The 20829-nt window shown below is 44.3% G+C and overlaps 1 protein-coding gene across 1 annotated transcript; it reads right to left on the bottom strand.

Annotated features, from left to right (window-relative positions):
- Window positions 1–1972: 1972 nt before the first annotated feature.
- LOC120049737 (UPF0687 protein C20orf27 homolog) lies at window positions 1973–19340 on the bottom strand. Its single transcript, XM_038996107.1, has 5 exons — window positions 19251–19340; window positions 16106–16260; window positions 14531–14669; window positions 9586–9711; window positions 1973–3594 (listed from the first exon to the last, which is right to left on the bottom strand). Exons 1-5 carry the CDS (start codon window positions 19267–19269, stop codon window positions 3494–3496), a joined length of 540 nt encoding a protein of 179 aa, XP_038852035.1. The 5' UTR covers window positions 19270–19340; the 3' UTR covers window positions 1973–3493.
- Window positions 19341–20829: the final 1489 nt, after the last annotated feature.

Below are 20829 nucleotides of genomic sequence, written 5' to 3'. Positions count from 1 at the left end.
CGGTAGTCTTGTTTTGCGCGTTAAATGTGTATGCCTATAGGTTACGGACAGAGTAACGCTAGCCAAAAACGATGCACAGAAAATGTATTAGTTAAATGTTCAAATAGTCTACAAAGGCTCATATATTTAATATTATCTAAAGAACAGACGTTCAAAGTAGGCTAATGAATATTGGAGGTTTGCAGTCCTTTAAATCTTGAATCCAAACGGTGAGTTTCATGTACTTCTAGATTTAGAGTGAATGCATTAGACCATGTAGCCTACTATACTGACCTACTCTACAATAAATAAATAAAATATGACTCCTAAAATAGTTTAACAGTAATGATAGCCTAATCAGAGAAAAAGTATACAAACAATGATTGGTTTACTGCTTTGCCTGTACACTTTCAACAATCCAAAGTATAATAGCAGTGTAAGCTTGTTATTATCACTGCCATTTTGACATGGCAATCTTAATATTTAATTTAAATGACAAATGCCTTGCTTCTGGATCCTTCATTTTATTTTCCATATAGTTATCATGCGAGGTGGGTAGTTTACTTTGCACCAGAGGGGTGGGAAACTTCGATGCCTAGGAGGCCTATAAGTTAGTTCAGTGATGTAGACCTACTATTGAAGCAGTGACTGAAATGTATGGAGTTCGATCATCCTCTCAGTATCATGATAAATATTATATTCCTAGAGAGAAAGGAGAACGGTTTAACAGTACACACTTTCTAATGCTGTCATTTAAATATTCTGTTTAGTGCATCATTGTCAATCATTTTGGCCAGTTGATCATTTTCTAAAAGCTCTTTTTAAGGTTGAGCGCTAATGAGTTGTTCCCTGAAAACTAGCACACCATTCTACAAGGGAGATGCTATGTCCATATTCTCTACCCTCCTCCCAAAGTAAATGTGCACTTGCACACTCTAAGTCATTGATTTAAGCATTGCATTGGTGTAAGAATTGTTTGGAGGGAGTTACCACAATTGTTAACTTACATCCATGACGGGAAGCGTGCAAGTGCACACTTCGAGAGAAGGGTGGAGAACCAGGACAAAGATTCTAGAGAGGTCTTGCCATTTCTTTCCCACCCAGTCACACTGGCCTCATGGTTATTGGCTGGGAATGAGAAGGAACAGGAACTAGAACCGAAATGAGAGAGACAGAGTACAGACAATGGAATTCTCTGTGATCGTGTCAACTAAGTGGACTGACTGTGAACAGTGTGTGTGTGTGTGTGTGTGTGTGTGTGTGTGTCAACTAGGGTACTACTGGGTCATGTTTACATCCCCTCATCCAAATGAAGGGATTGTGAAGTTACACATAAAACACATTATGCATTTAAAAAAATAAGTAAAGTCAATTTACATAAGGGTCATCTAAAAAGGGGACGGAATCGAGTCTTGTATCTGGGGTCTAACGGCTAGTTACGGTCATGATGGAACCAGAACACGAGAGGAGCCATGAGGTACTGGCCAGGCTTTTATAGTCGAGGAACAAAGAGCACACACACGCCAACCTAGAGAGGTCTTGACCATTTGTAAGATTTTAATCTGTGGTTGCAGCAGTAGGGCAAGTTGTGTCATGATTGGGACTGAGACAGGGACACACAAGGATGTGTGAGGTAGAGGGAAATGGAGGTGAAGCAAGAGCGAGACAAAGGCGACTAGGAAAACGGGTGCGTCAGGGTAAGGGGGGGGGGGGGGGGGGGGGGGGTCAATTTTCAACCTAATCTATGGATCGGTTCCAATATCTAGACTACAGCACACCCATAGCCTATGTGAAACACTATAAACCTCAGAAGATAGATGTATCCTGTAGCTCCATTACAATCAACCGAACACAGTAAATGGTACAGTAAGGACCACCCTCCAGCGGAAAATCAGAGTTTTGCAATAGTGAAACAAAAGCAGTTATACAAAAGTACTTATTTTTAAATACATAAACTTTATTCTTTCATGGCATAACAAAATAAGAGCGATCACAACAACCAACATCTATAAGGGAACATGTATTGTGTAGTGTATTGACTGACAAAATGCTACACCCCTCCTAGTACAGTAATCCCTCATTACAGTAACCTAAGAACCAGGGTTGGGGTCAATTCTGGAAGTACAATGAAATTCCAATTCTTTTAAACGCTTTTGAATTAGAAATGTGGAATTTGGTTTACTTTCTGAATTGACATGGAATTGACCCAACCCTGCTAAGAACAGACATGATGCCTATCACAATGTGGGTGGAGAATATTATTTTGATCAGTCTGACTGCATGAACAATAGTGCCCCCTCTTTTTCTACTCTTAACCTGTCGATGGGACAAGATCGGATGGTATCCAAACTGAATCCACGATCCGTTTCACTATCGTTTGAAGCATGGCAGGGTTAGGGTCAATTCAGAAAGCAAACCAAATTCCAATTCCGAATGATCCACATTGAAAAGCATGGAAGACAATTGGAATTCCAGTGTACTTCGTGAATTGATTGGAGTTTAAATGAAATTGACCTCAACCTGGGAGCGTGGATTTAGTATGGACACCAGATAACTTCAAGACATTACAGAATCTATTATACACAAATATAAAAAAAATTAAGGGCGAACACATTTAACATATGTAGATTGTCTGATTTGATAAAGAAAACAGGTTTAATTCCACTTAGCTATATGAAATACAGAGATTGATTGTACTAGATATTCTTAATTGATGGGAATATTAATTTACAGTGACTAACCATTGACAGTAAACAGTGACTAACTATACTTCTTACAAAGAGATTAGTTTGCAACAAGAGTATGAGTGCTCAGAGAGAACGGTGAGGGGTTTGGGGGAGGGAGGGCAGGTTAGTGATTGGTAGATGGATTATTTTGTTAAATTTTTATTTCATTTATTTAACCTTTATTTAACTAGGCAAGGGATAGAAGGCAGTTGTTGATGGTAAAAGCTGTACAGCAACATAGGCACTTGCAATTGATTCATAGCGTATAATTATTATTATGAATTTAAAATAAGTAATTTTCAATCCCTCCATGTCAGATGGGAGGGATACATTTAGTGGTCTTTGTCGACCCCTATGGGTACTGTTAAAGCCAGGCTGGGTGAAATGGGCTGAATTGTTTACGTGAGCTTTGCTGCCCCCTATAGGTTTACTCAGAAAACATATTCAACAACATAGGGGCATGCAGTGTAAAGGCATGGGCAGTTGGATGACGTATATCATTGCAGTACTAATGACAATTAAAAAATAGTACCTGTTTCAATGCATTTCAGATGCATTAACTAACTATACTGGAGGTATGCTCAACAGAGATCTGATCACATTAGCCTTGCTTTAAAAAAAAAGAACCACTGTCTATTTCCTAATTTCATCCTCTTTTTGGACCAAAACATCTTGAATGGTCAGGGATAGTTTGGAGTGGATGATGAATTCCAATATATGTGGCACTGTCTTTTTGTTTGAATGTGTGTGTGTGTGTGTGTGTGTGTGTGTGTGTCGCATTGCCTGGTCTAGTCAAATCCTTGCCAGTCACTCTGTTCAGAGTCATACTCCAGCTCCACACCCACACAACGCACTCCTTCCAACAACATGGGTGTACCATGGTGACGGTCTGGAAAACAGAGAGAGAGAGAGAAAACAGAGAAAATTAAAAAAAAGGGGAGAGAAAGAAAGAGAAAATACCATTAGGTTATTTCTCAGAAATGGTTTAGTCTACAACATCAGACCAGTGCCAGTCCTCTATTACAGTGTGTGCTAGTAAAGTAGAGTGAGAGAGAGGGTCAGTAAAGGCCAAAAGGATTTAAGCTGTGCGATCTGTTTCCCGGCCCCTTCACAAACGCTTTCACACACACACAACATCCCCTTCCCTCCTCTGCCTGCCTGCCTACAGATGTAGGTACAGAGCAGGAAGGCGAACATGAACGTCCCAAATCACACCCTATTCCCTATGTAGTGCAATACTTTCTGGTCAAAAGTAGTACACCAAATAGGTAGTAGGGTGCCATTTGTGACACTGCATGTGAACACGAACGCTCCCATCTACCCATCTAACAAGCTCCCTATTTATGTGTGATTCACTTCGTTTTACTCAAGTTACCACATTATTGAAGTCGTCAGTGATGCTTAACCCATGCTGTTCAGACTCACCAGGAGGTGGCAACAGCACACTACTACATAATTGTTCTCAACCTATTATTCAAAAACGAATTGTTAAGGAGCAGTATCAGACTCCTAGGCGCTAGACTGTTACTCAATTCAACAACACTACACCATTGCCTTGCCTTGTTTGGGAAGACAATGACTCGTTGGCTACAGTAAAACTAGACGGACACACTCAGAAATAACTGACACATTTCGGTTAAATGCGTTCAGTTGTTCAACTGACTATGTATCCCCTTTCCCTTTCTTATTTAGAAATGATATTATTAGAGAAAGAAGGGAGGTGGTTTTCAGCACTTGTGTACACAGTAAATTATGAGGGTTCACTGTACAGCGTGTTTCTCAAACCTCTCCTCAGGGGCCACAGACATTTCCCAATTTAATTGTATCCTTGAACTAGCTTAAGTAATTCACCTATTCAAGGGCTTGATGATTAGTTGACAAGTTAAATCAGTTGGATTAGATCTGGAATAGTTCAAATACATAGAACAGCTGTGTGTCCCAGAGGAGAGGTTTGAGAACCACTACCCCCACAGAGCACATACAGCATGATACAGATACAACACAAGTACTCATTTTTAGGACGGACAGATGGTTTGTAATCGTTCCAAGATGGCGTAGCAGTCGGCCGTGTGTTGTGTTTGTCTTTGTCTTATCCCGTGTAAATAGCATATTTTTTCTTTTCTCGTATACATTTTAATCTCATTTTTTATCTTCGAACTAAATATACTTTCCTGCAACCCGCCTCACTCAATTTGGTACAGATCTGATATTTTTATTCCTTATAACTGGAACCTCCATCAGGAGCTAGCCAGCTAACTAGCTACCAGTCTTTGTTAGCCACAGCTAGCAGTCTTCACCTTTTAGCTCGGACACCGCCAGAGCATATCGGACAGGTTCTCCCTACCACATCACCGGATTCCTGCCACTCTGGATCATTACACCGGATCATCGCAGCTAGCTAGCTGCTACCGAGTGGCTACTGTTAGCGAACGCCTCTGTCCCGAAGCAAGCACCAGTTAGCCTTGAGCTAGGCCCATTTTCCAGCTAATTCTAGGGCTACAATACCTCTTTTGCCAATTGGCTTGGACCCTTTGTTTCTGGACCCCTTAGCTTTCTAAGCGTCGTGTCTCCCACTCGCCTAGCCTAGTACTGACTACTGAACGGCTCCCTGACTCACCTATTGCTGTTCTTTGGACCCTATGATCACTCAGCTACACAGCTGATGCCCCCTGGACTGTTTCAATAACACAGTACCTCATTTTGTTTATCTGTCGGCCCCAGCCTCGAACTCAGGTCCTGTATGTACCTAACTGACCCGCTCTGCCCATTCATCACCATTTACCCGTTGTTGTCTTAGCTCTCCCAATCAACACCTGTGACCGCTTTATGCCTCTTTCTAATGTCAATATGCCTCGTCTAGTCCTTATTGTGTTATTTCACTATAGAGCCCTCAGTCCCGCTCACCTTGCCTTAGATAGCTCTTTTGTTCCACCCCCACACATGCGGAGACCTCACCTGGCTTAACTGGTCTAACCAGAGACGAAATCTCTCTCATCGTCACTCAACGCCTAGGTTTACCTCCAATCACATCCTACCATACCCTGGTCTGTACATTATGCCATGAATCTATTCTACCATGCCCAGAAATCTGCTCCTTTAACTCACTGTTCCCAACGCACTAGATGACTAGTTCTTATAGCCTTTAGCCGTACCCTTATCCTACTCCTCCTCTGTTCCTCTGGTGATGTAGAGGTTAACCCAGGCCCTGTAGACCCCAGTACCACACCTATTCCCCAGGCGCTCTCATTTGTTGACTTCTGTAACCGTAAAAGCCTTGGTTTCATGTATGTTAACATTAGAAGCCTCCTCCCTAAGTTTGTTTTATTCCCTGCTTTAACACACTCCGCCAACCCTGATGTCCTAGCCGTGTCTGAATCTTGGCTTAGGAAGGCCACCAAAAACTCTGAAATTTCCATCCCCAACTACAACATTTTCCGCCAAGATAGAACTCCCAAAGGGGACGTGGTCGCAATCTACTGCAGAGTTCTGTCATGCTATCCAGGTCTGTGCCCAAACAGTTTGCGCTTCTACTTCTAAAAAGCCACCTTACCAGAAATAAGTCTCTCACTGTTGCCGCTTGCTATAGGCCCCCCTCAGCCCGCAGTTGTGCCCTGGACTCCATATGCGTATTGATTGCCCACCATTTATCTTCAGAGTTCGTACTGTTAGGTGACCTAAACTGGGATAAGCTTAACACTCCGGCAGTCCTACAATCTAAACTAGATGCCCTCAATCTCACACAGATTATCAATGAACCTACCAGGTACAACCCCAAATCCGTAAACACAGGTACCCTCATAGATATCATCCTGACCAACCTACCCTCTAAATACACCTCTGCTGTCTTCAACCAGGATCTCAGCGATCACTGCCTCATTGCCTGCGTCCGTAATGGGTCCGCAGTCAAACGACCACCCCTCATCACTGTCAAATCCTCCCTAAAACACTTCAGCGAGCAGACCTTTCTAATCAACCCGGCCCGGGTATCCTGGAAGGATATTGACCTCATCCCGTCATTAGACGATGCCTGGTTATTCTTTAAAAGTGCTTTCCTCACCATCTTAAATAAGCATGCCCCATTCAAAAAACATAGAACAGATATAGCCCTTGGTTCACTCCAGACTTGACTGCCCTTGACCAGCAAAAAAACATCTTATGGCATACTGCATTAGCATCGAATATCCCCTGAAATATGCCATTTTTATGGGAAGTCAGGAACCAATATACACAGTCTGTCAGGAAAGCAAAGGGCTAGTTTTTTCAAACAGAAATTTGCATCCTGTAGCACAAATTCCCAAAAGTGTTGGGACACTGTAAAGTCCATGGAGAATAAGAGCACCTCCTCTCAGCTGCCCACTGCACTGAGGCTAGGAAACACTGTCACCACCGATAAATCAACGATAATCGAGAATTTCAATAAGCATTTTTCTACGGCTGGCTTTCCACCTGGCTACCCCTACCCCGTCCAACAGCTCTGCACCCCCCGCAGCAACTTGCCCAAGCCCCCCCCCCCCCCGCGCTTCTCTTTCACCAAAATCCAGATAGCTGATGTTCTGAAAGAGCTGCGAAATCTGGACCCCTACAAATCAGCTGGGCTAGGCAATCTGGACCCTCTCTTTCTAAATCAATCAACCCTCGATCAACCCTCTCTTTCTAAAATTATCTTCCGCAATTGTTGCAACCCCTATTACTGGCCTGTTCAACCTCTCTTTCGTATCGTCTGAAATCCCTAAATATTGGAAAGATGCCGCAGTCATCCCCCTCTTCAAAGGGGGAGACAATCTATACCCATATTATAGACCTATATCCATCCTGCCCTGCCTTTCTAAAGTATTTGAAAGCCAAGTTAAACAGATCACCGACCACTTTGAATCCCACCGTACCTTCTCCGCTATCTGGTTTCCGAGCTGGTCACGGATGCACCTCAGCCACGCTCAAGGTCCTAAGCGATATCATAACCTCCATTGATAAAAGACAGTACTGTGCAGCCGTCTTTATCGACCTGGCCAAGGCTTTCGACTCTGTCAATCACCGCATTCTTATCGGCAGACTCAACAGCCTTGGTTTCTCAAATGACTGCCTCGCCTGGTTCTCCAACTACTTCTCATATAGAGTTCAGTGTGACCAAATCAGAGGGCCTGTTGTCCGGACCTCTGGCAGTCTTTATGGGGTGCCACAAGGTTCAATTCTCGGGCCGACTCTTTTCTCTGTATATATCAATGATGTCGCTCTTGCTGCTGGTGATTCTCTGATCCACCTCTACACAGACGACATCATTCTGTATACTTCTGGCCCTTCTTTGGACACTGTTAATAAACCTCCAGACGAGCCTCAATGCCATACAACTCTCCTTCCGTGGCCTCCAACTGCTCTTAAATGCTAGTAAAACTAAATGCATGCTTTTCAACCGATCGCTGTCCGCCCCCTCCCACCTGACTTGCATCACTACTCTGGAAGGTTATGACTTAGAATATGTGGACAACTACAAATACCTTGGTGTCTGGTTAGACTGTAAAGTCTCCTTCCAGACTCACATTACGCATCTCCAATCCAAAATTAAATCTAGAATCGGCTTCCTATTTCGCAACAAAGCCTCCTTCACTCATGCTGCTAAACATACCCTCGTAAAACTGACCATCCTACCGGTCCTTGACTTCGGCGATGTCATTTACAAAATAGCCTCCAACACTCTACTCAGCAAATTAGATGTAGTCTATCAATGTTCCATCGGTTTTGTCAGCAAAGCCCCATATACTACCCACCACTGCGACTTGTATCCTCTCGTTGGCTGGCTCTCGCTTCATATTCGTCGCCAAACCCACTGGCTCCAGGTCATCTATAAGTCTTTGCTTGGTAAAGCCCCGCCTTATCTCAGCTCACTGGTCACCATAGCAACACCCACCCGTAGCACGGACTCCAGCAGGTATATTTCACTGGGCATCCCCAAAGCCAACTCCTCCTTTGGCTGCCTTTCCTTCCAGTTCTCTGCTGCCAATGACTGGAACGAATTGCAAAAATCACTGAAGCTGGAGACTTATATCTCCCTCTCCAACTTTAAGCATCAGCTGTCAGAGCAGCTTACCGATCGCTGCACCTGTACACAGCCCATCTGTAAATTGCCCACCCACCCAACTACCTCATCCCCATTTTGTTATTTATTTTTGCTCTTTTGCACCCCAGTATCTCTACTTGCACATCATCATCTGCACATCTATTGCTCCAGTGTTAATACTAAATTGTAATTATTTCGCCACTATGGCCTATTTATTGCCTTTCCTCCCTAATCTTAATACATTTGCACACACTGTATATTGATTTTTCTATTGTGTTATTGACCGTACGTTTGTTTATCCCATGTGTAACGCTGTGTTGTTGTTTGTGTCGCACTGCTTTGCTTTATCTTGGCTGGTCGCAGTTGTAAATGAGAACTTGTTCTCAACTGACCTACCTGGTTAAATAAAGGTGAAATAACAATAAATGTAAAAAGAAGTGGTGACTACAAGTTTTAGTTGCATGAAAAGTGTGCAGGTGATCAGATCTCACAACGCCTGGAGAAGTGTTGAACATCTCAGGAACCACACTGACATGATACAGAAATCTTCTGAGATCTACACATGCTCACATCTCAAAGTCCTGCTATGTCATTTTGGTCGCTAAACACTTCTCCAGGCATTGCGAGATCTCCTGCACAGCGTGACTGCAATAAAGACAACTTGGAACAAATTGGTTTTGTTATCATGGCTGTAACTGTAGACTTACCTGCAGCGGGGTGAAGTTTCCCCTTGGTACAGATCTAGGATCAGGTTATCCTTCCTCAATCCCAATCTTAACCATGAGTGGGAAAAAACAGAGTCTAGGGACAACTTCCCCCTACACTTACCCATGACGCGGGCTTGAACCTTGACCCCCACACAGACTTCCGCCTGGCTCTCACTGACCAGCATCACCTCCTCACATAGCACCCCCTCCTGATGGGCCATGTACTCACACGTCACTCTCAGACCACCTGGGGAGGGGGGGAAGAGGGGAGGAAGGGAGAGAGGGAGATACTTGTTATGACTGCAATAATTGTATTGTTTGTTTACTTTTCCCTCTTTCTTTTTTCTGTATTTCTCACTTCTTATTGTTGTTTCTCTTGAATGGGTAGAGTGGGAAGAGATGCCAGACTCACAGGGCCAGGGGAGCGAAATGTCAACCAGAGTGGAAAAACTCTCTGGGGTCAAGCACATTAACGCAGCTGGCCAACACTACAAATAACGCACACACACACGAAAGTAGAAGGTCATGGTATCTGTTACGGATACAAGTGTTCTGTGTGTATCCTGTGTGTATTTCTGTTCTCTCCTTCTCCCCTACTCACAGGTGACAATAATCATTCCCCAATCAGTCATCAATCAGTCGCTAATCGGAAGACACCTGCTCCTTTTCCCTTACCCAATCACAGTCCCTTTCCCTTGGTTTAAAACCCCTGTCAGTTGTTTTCTCCCCAGCTCAGCTCAATCTCTTTGTAACATGCCTTCTGTATGTAGATCGCTTGTGTGTTTTGCAGCTACATGTCACTTTGTCCCCACCTGTGAGTATTGTTTTGGTTATGGTGTTTGAGTGTTTGTTTGATGGTGGGAAAAGGGGGTAACCAGACAAGTCGCCCTTGGGCTACACTACCCGTAGTTAAACATTGTTAAAAACACTAGTTAGAACTGGGCGGACCACCCCCTGTATTTTTGGTTAGTTAGTTAGCTGTTTGAAGTAGGCTAGTCTAGCTTAGGGGTGTTTTTGAATTATTATTCTTTCATTCCTTGGGTCCCGCTCAGCCCCTTTTCCTGCTCCCCCCCCATTTACCGTGTGTTTATAAATAAACATTTAGTGTTTGACGGTAATTAAGTTGTCTGTGTTATTTGTTCTCACTGTTACGTTTTCACTACTATAATTTGCATGAGTTGTGTTACGGGTCCCATTACCATCCCCCCTAGACTGTCGGGCCAAAGGGATTCGTAACATAAGTGGGGGCTCATCCGGGATCTGTCATTACTGACACCCATACCGCTTGTGCAGATTGTTTTAGTGGTCTAGTTCAGTGTTGAACGTTATAGCTTAAGTAGAATTAGTGTTTGCTATTTGTTGGCTCTGTGTAGTATTTAAAAATGGCTACATTTGATTTGAAGTCCTTTTTGGATAACCCTTCGTGGGAGGTTTTTGATAGGTGTCGTAGAGTTGATTTAATGACCTTGGCTGACCATTATTCAGTATTGATTCCACAGAATGTAGTTAAAGCGGAGGTTAAACAACTAGTGTTGAATGTTTTGTTGGAAGAACAGGTGCTTGTATTACCGCTGCCTGCGCCTACTACCCCTGTAGGGGATGTTGCTGCTCCTCTAAGCCCAGTGGTGTCTGAGGGCGAGGCTAAAGCTCCAGCCACATTGCCCCGTTTTGATCCACTCTCCCCACAGTCAACCGGTGATACCAGGAGGGATGTCCGGTCAATACAGTTCCAACTGGAGGCGGAAGAGAGCCCAAATTAGGCGAGAGACTCTCTAGTTGGAGATGTGTAAAATTGAGGCAGAACGAGAACAGCGGTAGATGGAGTTAAAAATGCGCCAGATGGAACTGGAGGCAGAGACAGTGAGGCTAGCCTTCGTTCCTGCAGTGACTGTTAGTGAGCCGTCCTCACCAACTAGAGATCCCAACACTTTTGACATTAGTAGGCAGATTGCTTTAGTACCTTTGTTCAGAGAGTCAGAGGTTGACTCCTATTTTTGTGTATTTGAACGTATAGCCGTAGCCTTGAAATGGCCTAAAGAGGTATGGTGCCTATTACTTCAGTGTAAATTAACTGGTAAAGCCCAAGAGATTTTGTCAGCGCTACCTCTTGAAGACAGTTTAAATTATGAAGTGGTCAAAGCTACTGTTCTTCGCGCCTATGAGCTTGTGCCTGAGGCATACCGACAGAGATTTAGGTCTCATAAGAAGTCTTCTAGTAAGACTTATGTGGAATTTGCTAGAGAGAAGGGAAATCTGTTTGGTAAATGGCATGCTGCTAGCAAGGTAACTGATTTTAACTCTCTCCGGGAGTTAATTTTGTTGGAAGAGTTTAAAAATTGCTTACCTGAACGCATTGTAGTGTACCTAAACGAACAGAAAGTATCCTCCCTGTCCGAAGCGTCTGTGTTGGCAGACGAGTTTGTGTTGACGCACAAGAGTGTGTTTTCGGCTCATACTGAGAGTAGAGTTACAGAATTGCCTACTTATAGCCCTAGTCGGCCAGCAGTATATCAAGCACGCCAGAAAAATGAGCGTCCCTGTTTCTATTGTCATAAGGTGGGACATATGATTAATAATTGCTTCCTGCTAAAACGTAAACAAAGGGGGCCTCTTCGTGCCAAGCCACCAACAGGTGTTGGTCTAATTCGTACGGTTGTGAGGTCTGAAACGAAACAGGTGCCTAAGGGTAAATGTATTTTGAAAGACCCAGTTCCCGACCGTAGTTATGAACCGTTCATTTGAGGGGTTTGTGTCCCTAGCGAATGACGAAGCGTCTCAGCGTCCGGTTAAAATCCTTAGAGATACTGGTGCGGCGCAGTCGTTTATATTGTCTGATGTGTTGCCCTTATCCGACGATACATACTGTGGTTCCAGTGTGTTAGTTCAGGGTATAGAAATGGGTTTTGTCCCAGTGCCATTGCACTTTGTGAAAGTACACTCTGAGTTAATCAGTGGAATATTCAGAGTGGGGGTACGTCCTATGTTGCCAGTAAAAGGTGTGACCTTTATAATGGGTAACGATATTGCCGGAGGAAAGGTAGGACCCGTATTGGAAGTATTGGATAAAAGTGACCACTTTCTCTCCAATGAGCTGGCACAGAGTTATCCACATGTGTTCCCTGCTTGTGCTGTCACTCGTGCTCAGGCACGACAAGAGTGACGTGATAGATTTGTCGAACACTGTTCTGTTCAAAGAGGATGATCAAGAGGATGGGTTGTGTGCTACCTCTGAGGAGCTGATCACCTCTGACAAACAGCCCAGGAAAGAAGCGAAGAATGTTGAACTTATTGCTGATGCAATACAGTTACCAGTCACTCGTGAGCAGCTGGTTGCTAACCAAAAGGTTGACACCAAGCTTGCTAAATGTTTTTCTAGTGTTGTCTCATTGGAAGAGGTAAAGAAGAAAAACGTGGCTTACTTCATTGATGGTAATCTCCTCATGCGTAAATGGACATCCCATGATGACGCGGGCGGAGATTGGAATGCTGTTTACCAAATAGTGATTCCTACAGCCTTTCGACAAAATGTGTTATCCCTTGCTCATGATCACCAGTGGTCTGGTCATTTAGGAATCACAAAAACTTATGATCGGATTCTTCGCCATTTCTTTTGGCCAGGTTTAAAACAAGATGTGGCTCAGTACTGTCGTACATGCCACACATGTCAGATAACAGGAAAACCAAATCAGGTTATTCCTCCCGCTCCTCTTTGTCCAATACCTGTCATAGGTGAACCATTCGAACATGTGGTGGTTGATTGTGTTGGACCATTACCGAAGACAAACTCGGGTAACCAGTTTCTGTTGACAATTATGTGTATGGCAACAAGATACCCCGAGGCCATTCCTCTGCGAAGGATTACAGCCCCGGTAGTGAGTAAAAATAATGATGTTTGTATGTTTTGTAAATGTGTTCGCAATCCCTAGGGTTGCGCTTTTAAGGGTGGGAGTGTTACGGATACAAGTGTTCTGTGTGTATCCTGTGTGTATCTCTGTTCTCTCCTTCTCCCCTACTCACAGGTGACAATAATCATTCCCCAATCAGTCATCAATCAGTCGCTAATCGGAAGACACCTGCTCCTTTTCCCTTACCCAATCACAGTCCCTTTCCCTTGGTTTAAAACCCCTGTCAGTTGTTTTCTCCCCAGCTCAGCTCAATCTCTTTGTAACATGCCTTCTGTCTGTAGATCGCTTGTGTGTTTTGCAGCTACATGTCACTTTGTCCCCACCTGTGAGTATTGTTTTGGTTATGGTGTTTGAGTGTTTGTTTGATGGTGGGAAAAGGGGGTAACCAGACAAGTCGCCCTTGGGCTACACTACCCGTAGTTAAACATTGTTAAAAACACTAGTTAGAACTGGGCGGACCACCCCCTGTATTTTTGGTTAGTTAGTTAGCTGTTTGAAGTAGGCTAGTCTAGCTTAGGGGTGTTTTTGAATTATTATTCTTTCATTCCTTGGGTCCCGCTCAGCCCCTTTTCCTGCTCCCCCCCCATTTACCGTGTGTTTATAAATAAACATTTAGTGTTTGACGGTAATTAAGTTGTCTGTGTTATTTGTTCTCACTGTTACGTTTTCACTACTATAATTTGCATGAGTTGTGTTACGGGTCCCATTACCATCCCCCCTAGACTGTCGGGCCAAAGGGATTCGTAACAGTATCCCAGCAGATGGTGGAATGGAACGACGAACTAAAGTCAATGCTAGAACAAACTACTGTAGTGAGTGGGTGGTAATAAAAACCCTCATTACGAACTACAGAAACCCCCTGGGGGATGTTAGCAATCTTTCACTGTTTCCTGTACATATTAGATGTCCAGCTAATATAAAGAATGACTGATATGAAGGTCTGGTCAACTGGAGACTGGACAAAGACCAGTGGATTTCAAAAGGGTTTGGATTACGTCTGGGTGTAGGGAAAAGGCTGTATCTGGGGGTTGGGCTGACAGCTACGGTAAAACCGACGCATGGGCTAGTAGGTCGAGGTAGCTGGGGCTGGAGTCTGGGGTTAGATGGACGGGTGGGACAGGGACTAGGGCTGAGGCCGGCTTGACCAAGACTCTGACATACCCTCTGCTACAGGAGTGATATCGGTGATGCAGATGTGCTGGTTGGGTACAGGAGCTGGACACACAGCCTGCCCCAGTGACAGAACCTCAGGGAGGTCGAAGACAATCTCATACTTGTGCTGGGTCTTCAGAAAACCAACCTGGGGGGGGAGAGAGAGAGATGGACGGGAGACAAAGAGAGACTAATTCATTCACCATATACACAAATGCCCAGGAAAGGCATTTGAGCAATAAAAGATCAATTAGAGCTACCCTGCAAAGAAGCTTCCGGTTTTGAACATGCACATCCTTAAGTTTCATCTGATGACAAAAATTGCTACAAAAAGAAACTTGCTTTTCTCTCTCTGATAAACATCCTGTCTGGTTCATGTGACTTCATAAAAATGACACAATGCAATTTAACAACAGCGAGAAAGAGAGAGTGAAGATTAAAAAAATATAAAAATAAAAATGGCGAGCAAGCAAAAAAAAGCTGCAAGAGAAGAGATGAGGGAGAAAAGAGCAAGCCAGAGGAAGAGAGGAGCCAAAAGATAACCCTCAGCACTACCATTGAGTCTCGAATGCCTCAAACAAGCAACCCAAGCCTCAAATGCCCCTCTAGCAACGTCAAACAAAACAAGTGAAGAAGATGGAGAGGGAAGAGTGTGAAAACAAACAAACCCAGTGCTTTGATTATGCAGCTATGCAGCGTATCGTCCATCTCCAACCACCCCACACACTACAGCCCACCACATCTGGCTACGGTTGGTCCACCCCCCCCCCCACGCCCGTTTCCATGGCAACCCCGAGGTTCCTAGTGGGTAGATGAGAACTTCAGACACACGGCACATTCAACCCTGCCGTCTGTCTGGTGGATCCCGCTTCCCACACCAGGGCAGTGGAATAAAAGGGCGGTCAGAACAGCACAGTCATACTGCCCAAGCCTACTGTTACAGTGCTGCAGAGACTACAGAGGTTCTCTGATCCACTTCAATGCCTGGTTCCACATCTCCTTGTGCTGTATAGCCAACTTGGCAATTTGCAGCACAAACAGATCTGTGACCAGGCTAATGGCTCCTCAAACAGTCAAAAAAAATGTGGCTAGCTACTAGCGAAGTGTAGATTAGTTTAGTTTACTAGGGTCCCACTTAGCTTGTTGCTCACGCAGCAGCTACTCTTCCTAGGGTCCACTAACTATGGAGCCCAGGAAGTGTTTTTCTTGCACAGGTCACATGGTCAGAATACACTCAGAGCCCTAACGTGAACAGTTGATGGTTGGAGGCCTATGGGAGCAGGTAGTAAGGAGAGATCTATCTGGCATAAGTGGAACTGAACCTTAAAAACAGAGACCCGGAAATTAGAAGAGATGAGAGAAAAGCTTGTCTCCTCCCCTTAGTTGTCATACAGGGTCGTAGTTTAAAATGGCAACACTGGCTGTATTGACTTTTACAAGTAAAGAAGGGTGACTGTGGGACCACTAGAGATTTCAAGGGGTACGTTTCAGAGTATCCTAGCTCTCTGGGTGTGCCGATTATGCCAACTGTTATGGTCATTGTCACGTCAGACATGTTAAATTTGCCCATCCCAAAAAAAACACCTTGACCATGAAGTTCCCATCGGGCTGAGGGATCACCATGACGACAGAGTCGTGGAGCTTCTCGTCAAAGTGGACATGGGAGGGGGTGCCGGCGGCAGCAATAGCGGTGGCTGGCTCTTCTGAGAAACTGACGGCCCCCGCCTTTGCCGCAGAGCCTGAGGAGAGAACAACCACCTCAGTATACATAAACAACAGCGTTGACACACACCTTCAGTCACAGTACTGACACAGTCACACACACACTTTTACAGCACACACACAAATCACACACAAATTGCAAGGGCCTCTGGTACAACAGTTCACTATGCAATCTATTTTCTTATTCCTGAGTGTCACTGGCATAAGTCACAAAAATAAAATGGTTTTCTTTACAAGCGAGAAGAACATGGCAACTTGAACGTTTTGATTGTAAACCCACTTATTTTCTGCTTGTCTGGGGTGCGTGTCATTCTGGTGCCCTCAAATGTCTGGGAAACTCAGATCCCTCTTTACGCTGAACAAAAATATCAACGCAACATGTAAAGTGTTGGTCCCATGTTTCATGAGCTGAGATAAAATATCCCAGAAATGTTCCCTATGCACAAAAAGCTCATCTCAAATGTTGTGCACAAATTTGTTTACATCCATGTTAGTGAGCATTTATGTTTTACCAAGATAATCCATCCCCCTGACAGCTGTGGCATATCAAGAAGCTGATTAAAACAGTATGTGCACTGTGTGCTGGGGACAATAAAAGGCCACTCTAAAATGTGCAGTTTTGTCACAAAACATGGCCACAGATGTCTCAAGGGAGCATACAATTGGCATGCTGACTGCAGGAATGTCCACCAGAGCTGTTGTCAGAGAATTTAGTGTTCATTTCTCTACCATAAGCCACCTCCAACGTCATTTTAGAGAATTTGGCAGTACGTCCAACCGGCCTCACAACCGCAGACCATGTGTATGGCATCGTGTGGGCGAGTGGTTTGCTGATGTCAACGTTGTGAACAGAGTGCCCCATGGTAGCGGTAGGGTTACGGTATGGGCAGGCATAAACTATGGACAACGGACACAATGGCATTTTATCGATGGCAATTTGAATACGCAGAGATAACATGACGAGATTCTATGGCCCATTGTCGTGCCATTCATCCGCCGCCATCACCTCATGTTTCATGATAATGCACAGCCCCATGTCGCAAGGATCTGTACACAATTCCTGGAAGATGAAAATGTCCCAGTTCTTCCTTGGCCTGCATTCTCACCAGAGCAAAATTATGGTAACTTCCCAAAGTTCCCCGGTTTTTCAGAAATCCTGGTTGGAGGATTCCCGGAATTCCTGCTTATACTCTAGTGATTCCAATCTTCCCATTTCTGGAAAACCGGGGAATTTGGGGAAAGTTGCAGTACAGAAGAACAGAACTGTTATGGAAGTGTGACATATAACTCTTGCGACGCCCCAATCATCTCTCCTTCCTCCCAAAGTGTACACTTGTTCCCTTCATTGATTTGAAAGGTTGAAACTCCCTCTACCCCATGCCTCGACCAACCCAATGCTATAATATTAGTGGGAGGTAATGAATGTGTACACTTAAGGAGAAAGGAGAAATTATTAGAACGCACCCTCTGAGTAGCTCTGTAGCTCTGTGTCCACTCCAGTATGAAGCCTAGCTACTAGGATACACTAAATTTGTGGATTCAGACAATGCTAAGAGATCCACAGCCCTTTAAACAAGACCGTTTGGTTAATCCACATTCTCTGGACACAAGCCCAGACAGTACTTTGGAGCATTTAAGTGAGCCTGCCTTGGGACTATTACATTGCACAAGCCAATGTCCTTCCAGGACTCACTCTCGCCCTCCATTCTACATCCCAGACACATTAAAAATACATTGAGGTGAAACCAAATAGAAAGTCTCTCATTCAGTCTGCAGCTTAAATGAATCAAAGTGAGGACAAAGACCCAGGGAGAGATGAGCTCTTTGTGTGCAGAAACAAAGACCCTATCTCCTCGGGGACGGTGGTATTAATGACAGTGACCCGTCTCCCAGGTGGTGTTATCTTGCTGTGCTTCTATGAGGTTCCCTGAACAATTCCTGCTTATCTGTCATGTGCATCACATTCAGTCACACTGTCGCTCACACACAGACACACTTCAGGCTTAATTCAATCAAGCCCACAGTGTGGTTTTGCCCACAACTAGACTAACTGGATAAGTGTAGTTCTCAGAATTAAGACGTAGTATGTGTGCATTGTAAACAAAGATATTGCATACGTAAACATCGCCATGTAGGGTTTGGATTGAATTCCAGCCACTGTCTCCCAGGTCTTATTCTCTTGTCTCATGTTGCCTGTACCCTGCCTGATGATCACTTCTTTAAATTACACACTTACTAAGTATTTGTATACTGTTGTATACTGTTATAACATAAGGGAGGGTGAGAGGGAAAGAGGGGGGCAGAGGGAGAGAAATAAAGAGGGCGAAAGCCTTTACCATCTCCATGCCAATACCTCCCGTGTTGCTGCCACAAAGCCCCCGAAATAACAAACAAAAAACTATTACAGGTTTGAGTACCGTGTGCTGTTCGATCAGTGAAAAAAACCTGATTTTGGGGGGGCTTCATTTTGATAGCAAACTTAAGAGCAGTGATGGAGCCCTTGGAAACTGGGCCCATAGGCGTCTAGTCAGAAGTAGCGCACTATCCCAACGCCGGTCTTCGAGTACCCCAAACAGCGCACACAGAGTACCCCAAACAGCGCACACTTTTGTTGTAACCCCAGGCAAAAACACCTGATTCAGCTTGTCAAGGGCTTGATGATTAGTTGACAAGTAGAATCAGGTGAGCTTGACTGGGGCCACACCACAAATATGTACTGTTACTTGAGGACCGGCGTTGGGAAACACCGATCTAGGCAATAGGGTACCATTTTGAAAACAGACAGTATAAGGGAGACTGATGGGAGCCTGATCCAGACGTCGACAATGTCTGCCAACCCGAAGAAGAATAAAGAAACGTATTAAAGGATTTAGGCTAAGGTTAAGGTTCACTCAGCTGCACCATGTTTTGAATTTGAACACACTTTTGAAATACCAATTCTTGCAATGAACACCACATAATAGGGAAAACACAAATCTCAGAGCAACAAAACAAGGACGATACTTACTCTTCCTAGCAGTAGCCATGCCAGGGTCAATCCTATACAGAATCCACCCGTCACAGCCTGGTCATCTCTATGGCCCAGCCTCAAAACAACCCTGAGAGAGAGAGACAGACAGAGAAAGAGGATAAAGGACAGGATTCAATGATAAAGTATGAAAGTTGCCTCCCAAGTGGTGCAGTGGTCTAAGGCCACTAGAGAACCTGGTTCGAGTCCAGACTCTGTTGCAGCCAGCCGTGACCGGGAGACCCATAGGGCGGCGCATAATTGGCCCAGTGTTGTCCAGGTTAGGGGAGGGTTTGGCCGGCAGGGATGTTCTTGTTCCATCGCGCACTAGCGACTCCTGTGGCCAGCCGGGCGCAATGCATGCTGACACGGTCGCCAGGTGTACGGTGTTTCCTCCGACACATTGGTACGGCTGGCTTCCGGGTTAAGCGAGCAGTGTGTCAAGAAGCAGCGCGGCGTGGCTGTGGTTGTGTTTTTCGGAGGACGCACGGCTCTCGACCTTCGCCTCTCCCGAGTCATTACGGGAGTTGCAGCGATGGGACAAGACTGTAACTACCAATTGGATACCACGAATTTGGGGAGAAATACATAAAATGAAATGTAAATAGCTAGAATCCATAGTTGCTACATCCATTTTGGATGTATTAATGATATATACCCATTGATTCTTGAAGAATATAACTTAAAAATGCCTCATAAGCATAATAAACTGTCGTACCCCATCAGAACCCAAAACTTGTGCTTGTTTTACACCAATGGTGTTCAAACAATGTAAATGTAAAACAAACACTGTATAGCCGCAAAACGAGGGCCGGGACAATGCCAGTATCGCGGCAAGGAAACAAAACACAAAGCGGATTGAACTTTAAACAGCCCTAATTTATTTATTTTCCAAGCTATAGCACACAATATTTTTTTTAACATACTTCATGTTATTAAAGGTCCAAAGAGTTTAGTCTCCTTTGTGTGTGAATTTTGACATATAAAAAAATATTGCGATAGTACTCAAAACATGGTTAGAACTATAATTTTTATATCGTGGATGGTCACTCCTTGCGTCCATAGCTCAGTCTATCAACTTAAAGAGTGGTCACATTTGTCCAGGCCCATACCTCAGCTTTTTACCAAAACAGAGGTGGGGTGCCGCTTCGTTATTGGTAAGGACTCTAGCTTTAACACAAGTAGGGAGGGCAAGAAAGAAAGAGCTAAAGGAAGAAAGGAAAAAGTGACGTAACAGTAATGAAATCAGGAAATAAATGCTTCTGAAAGACAAGCTAATATTTGCCTTTAATAAATCCCAGCCCCAGGTTACTAATTCTGCAGGTCAAACAACAGCACCCAGCTGTGTGTGCCAGGCTCCATCTCCAAGGGAGAGGAGAGGCTCCTGACTGTGACTTGAATTAAAGAAAAACAACAAACATTCAAAGAGGATTACATGTAAACCGAGGAGATTGATGGTTTATTATTACATTTTCAGGGAAACTTCTCTCACAGGTTTCTGTAAAAGAAAGCACAAAATAATACCCGAACAAAAACCAAGGGAGGCAGGCATCTTAAAAGGTTGTCGAAGGACGCAGCA

This window comes from Salvelinus namaycush, chromosome 6, assembly GCF_016432855.1.
Source record: "Salvelinus namaycush isolate Seneca chromosome 6, SaNama_1.0, whole genome shotgun sequence".
Classification (NCBI taxonomy): Eukaryota; Metazoa; Chordata; class Actinopteri; order Salmoniformes; family Salmonidae; genus Salvelinus; species Salvelinus namaycush.
This window is presented reverse-complemented; position numbering and strand designations above follow the sequence as displayed.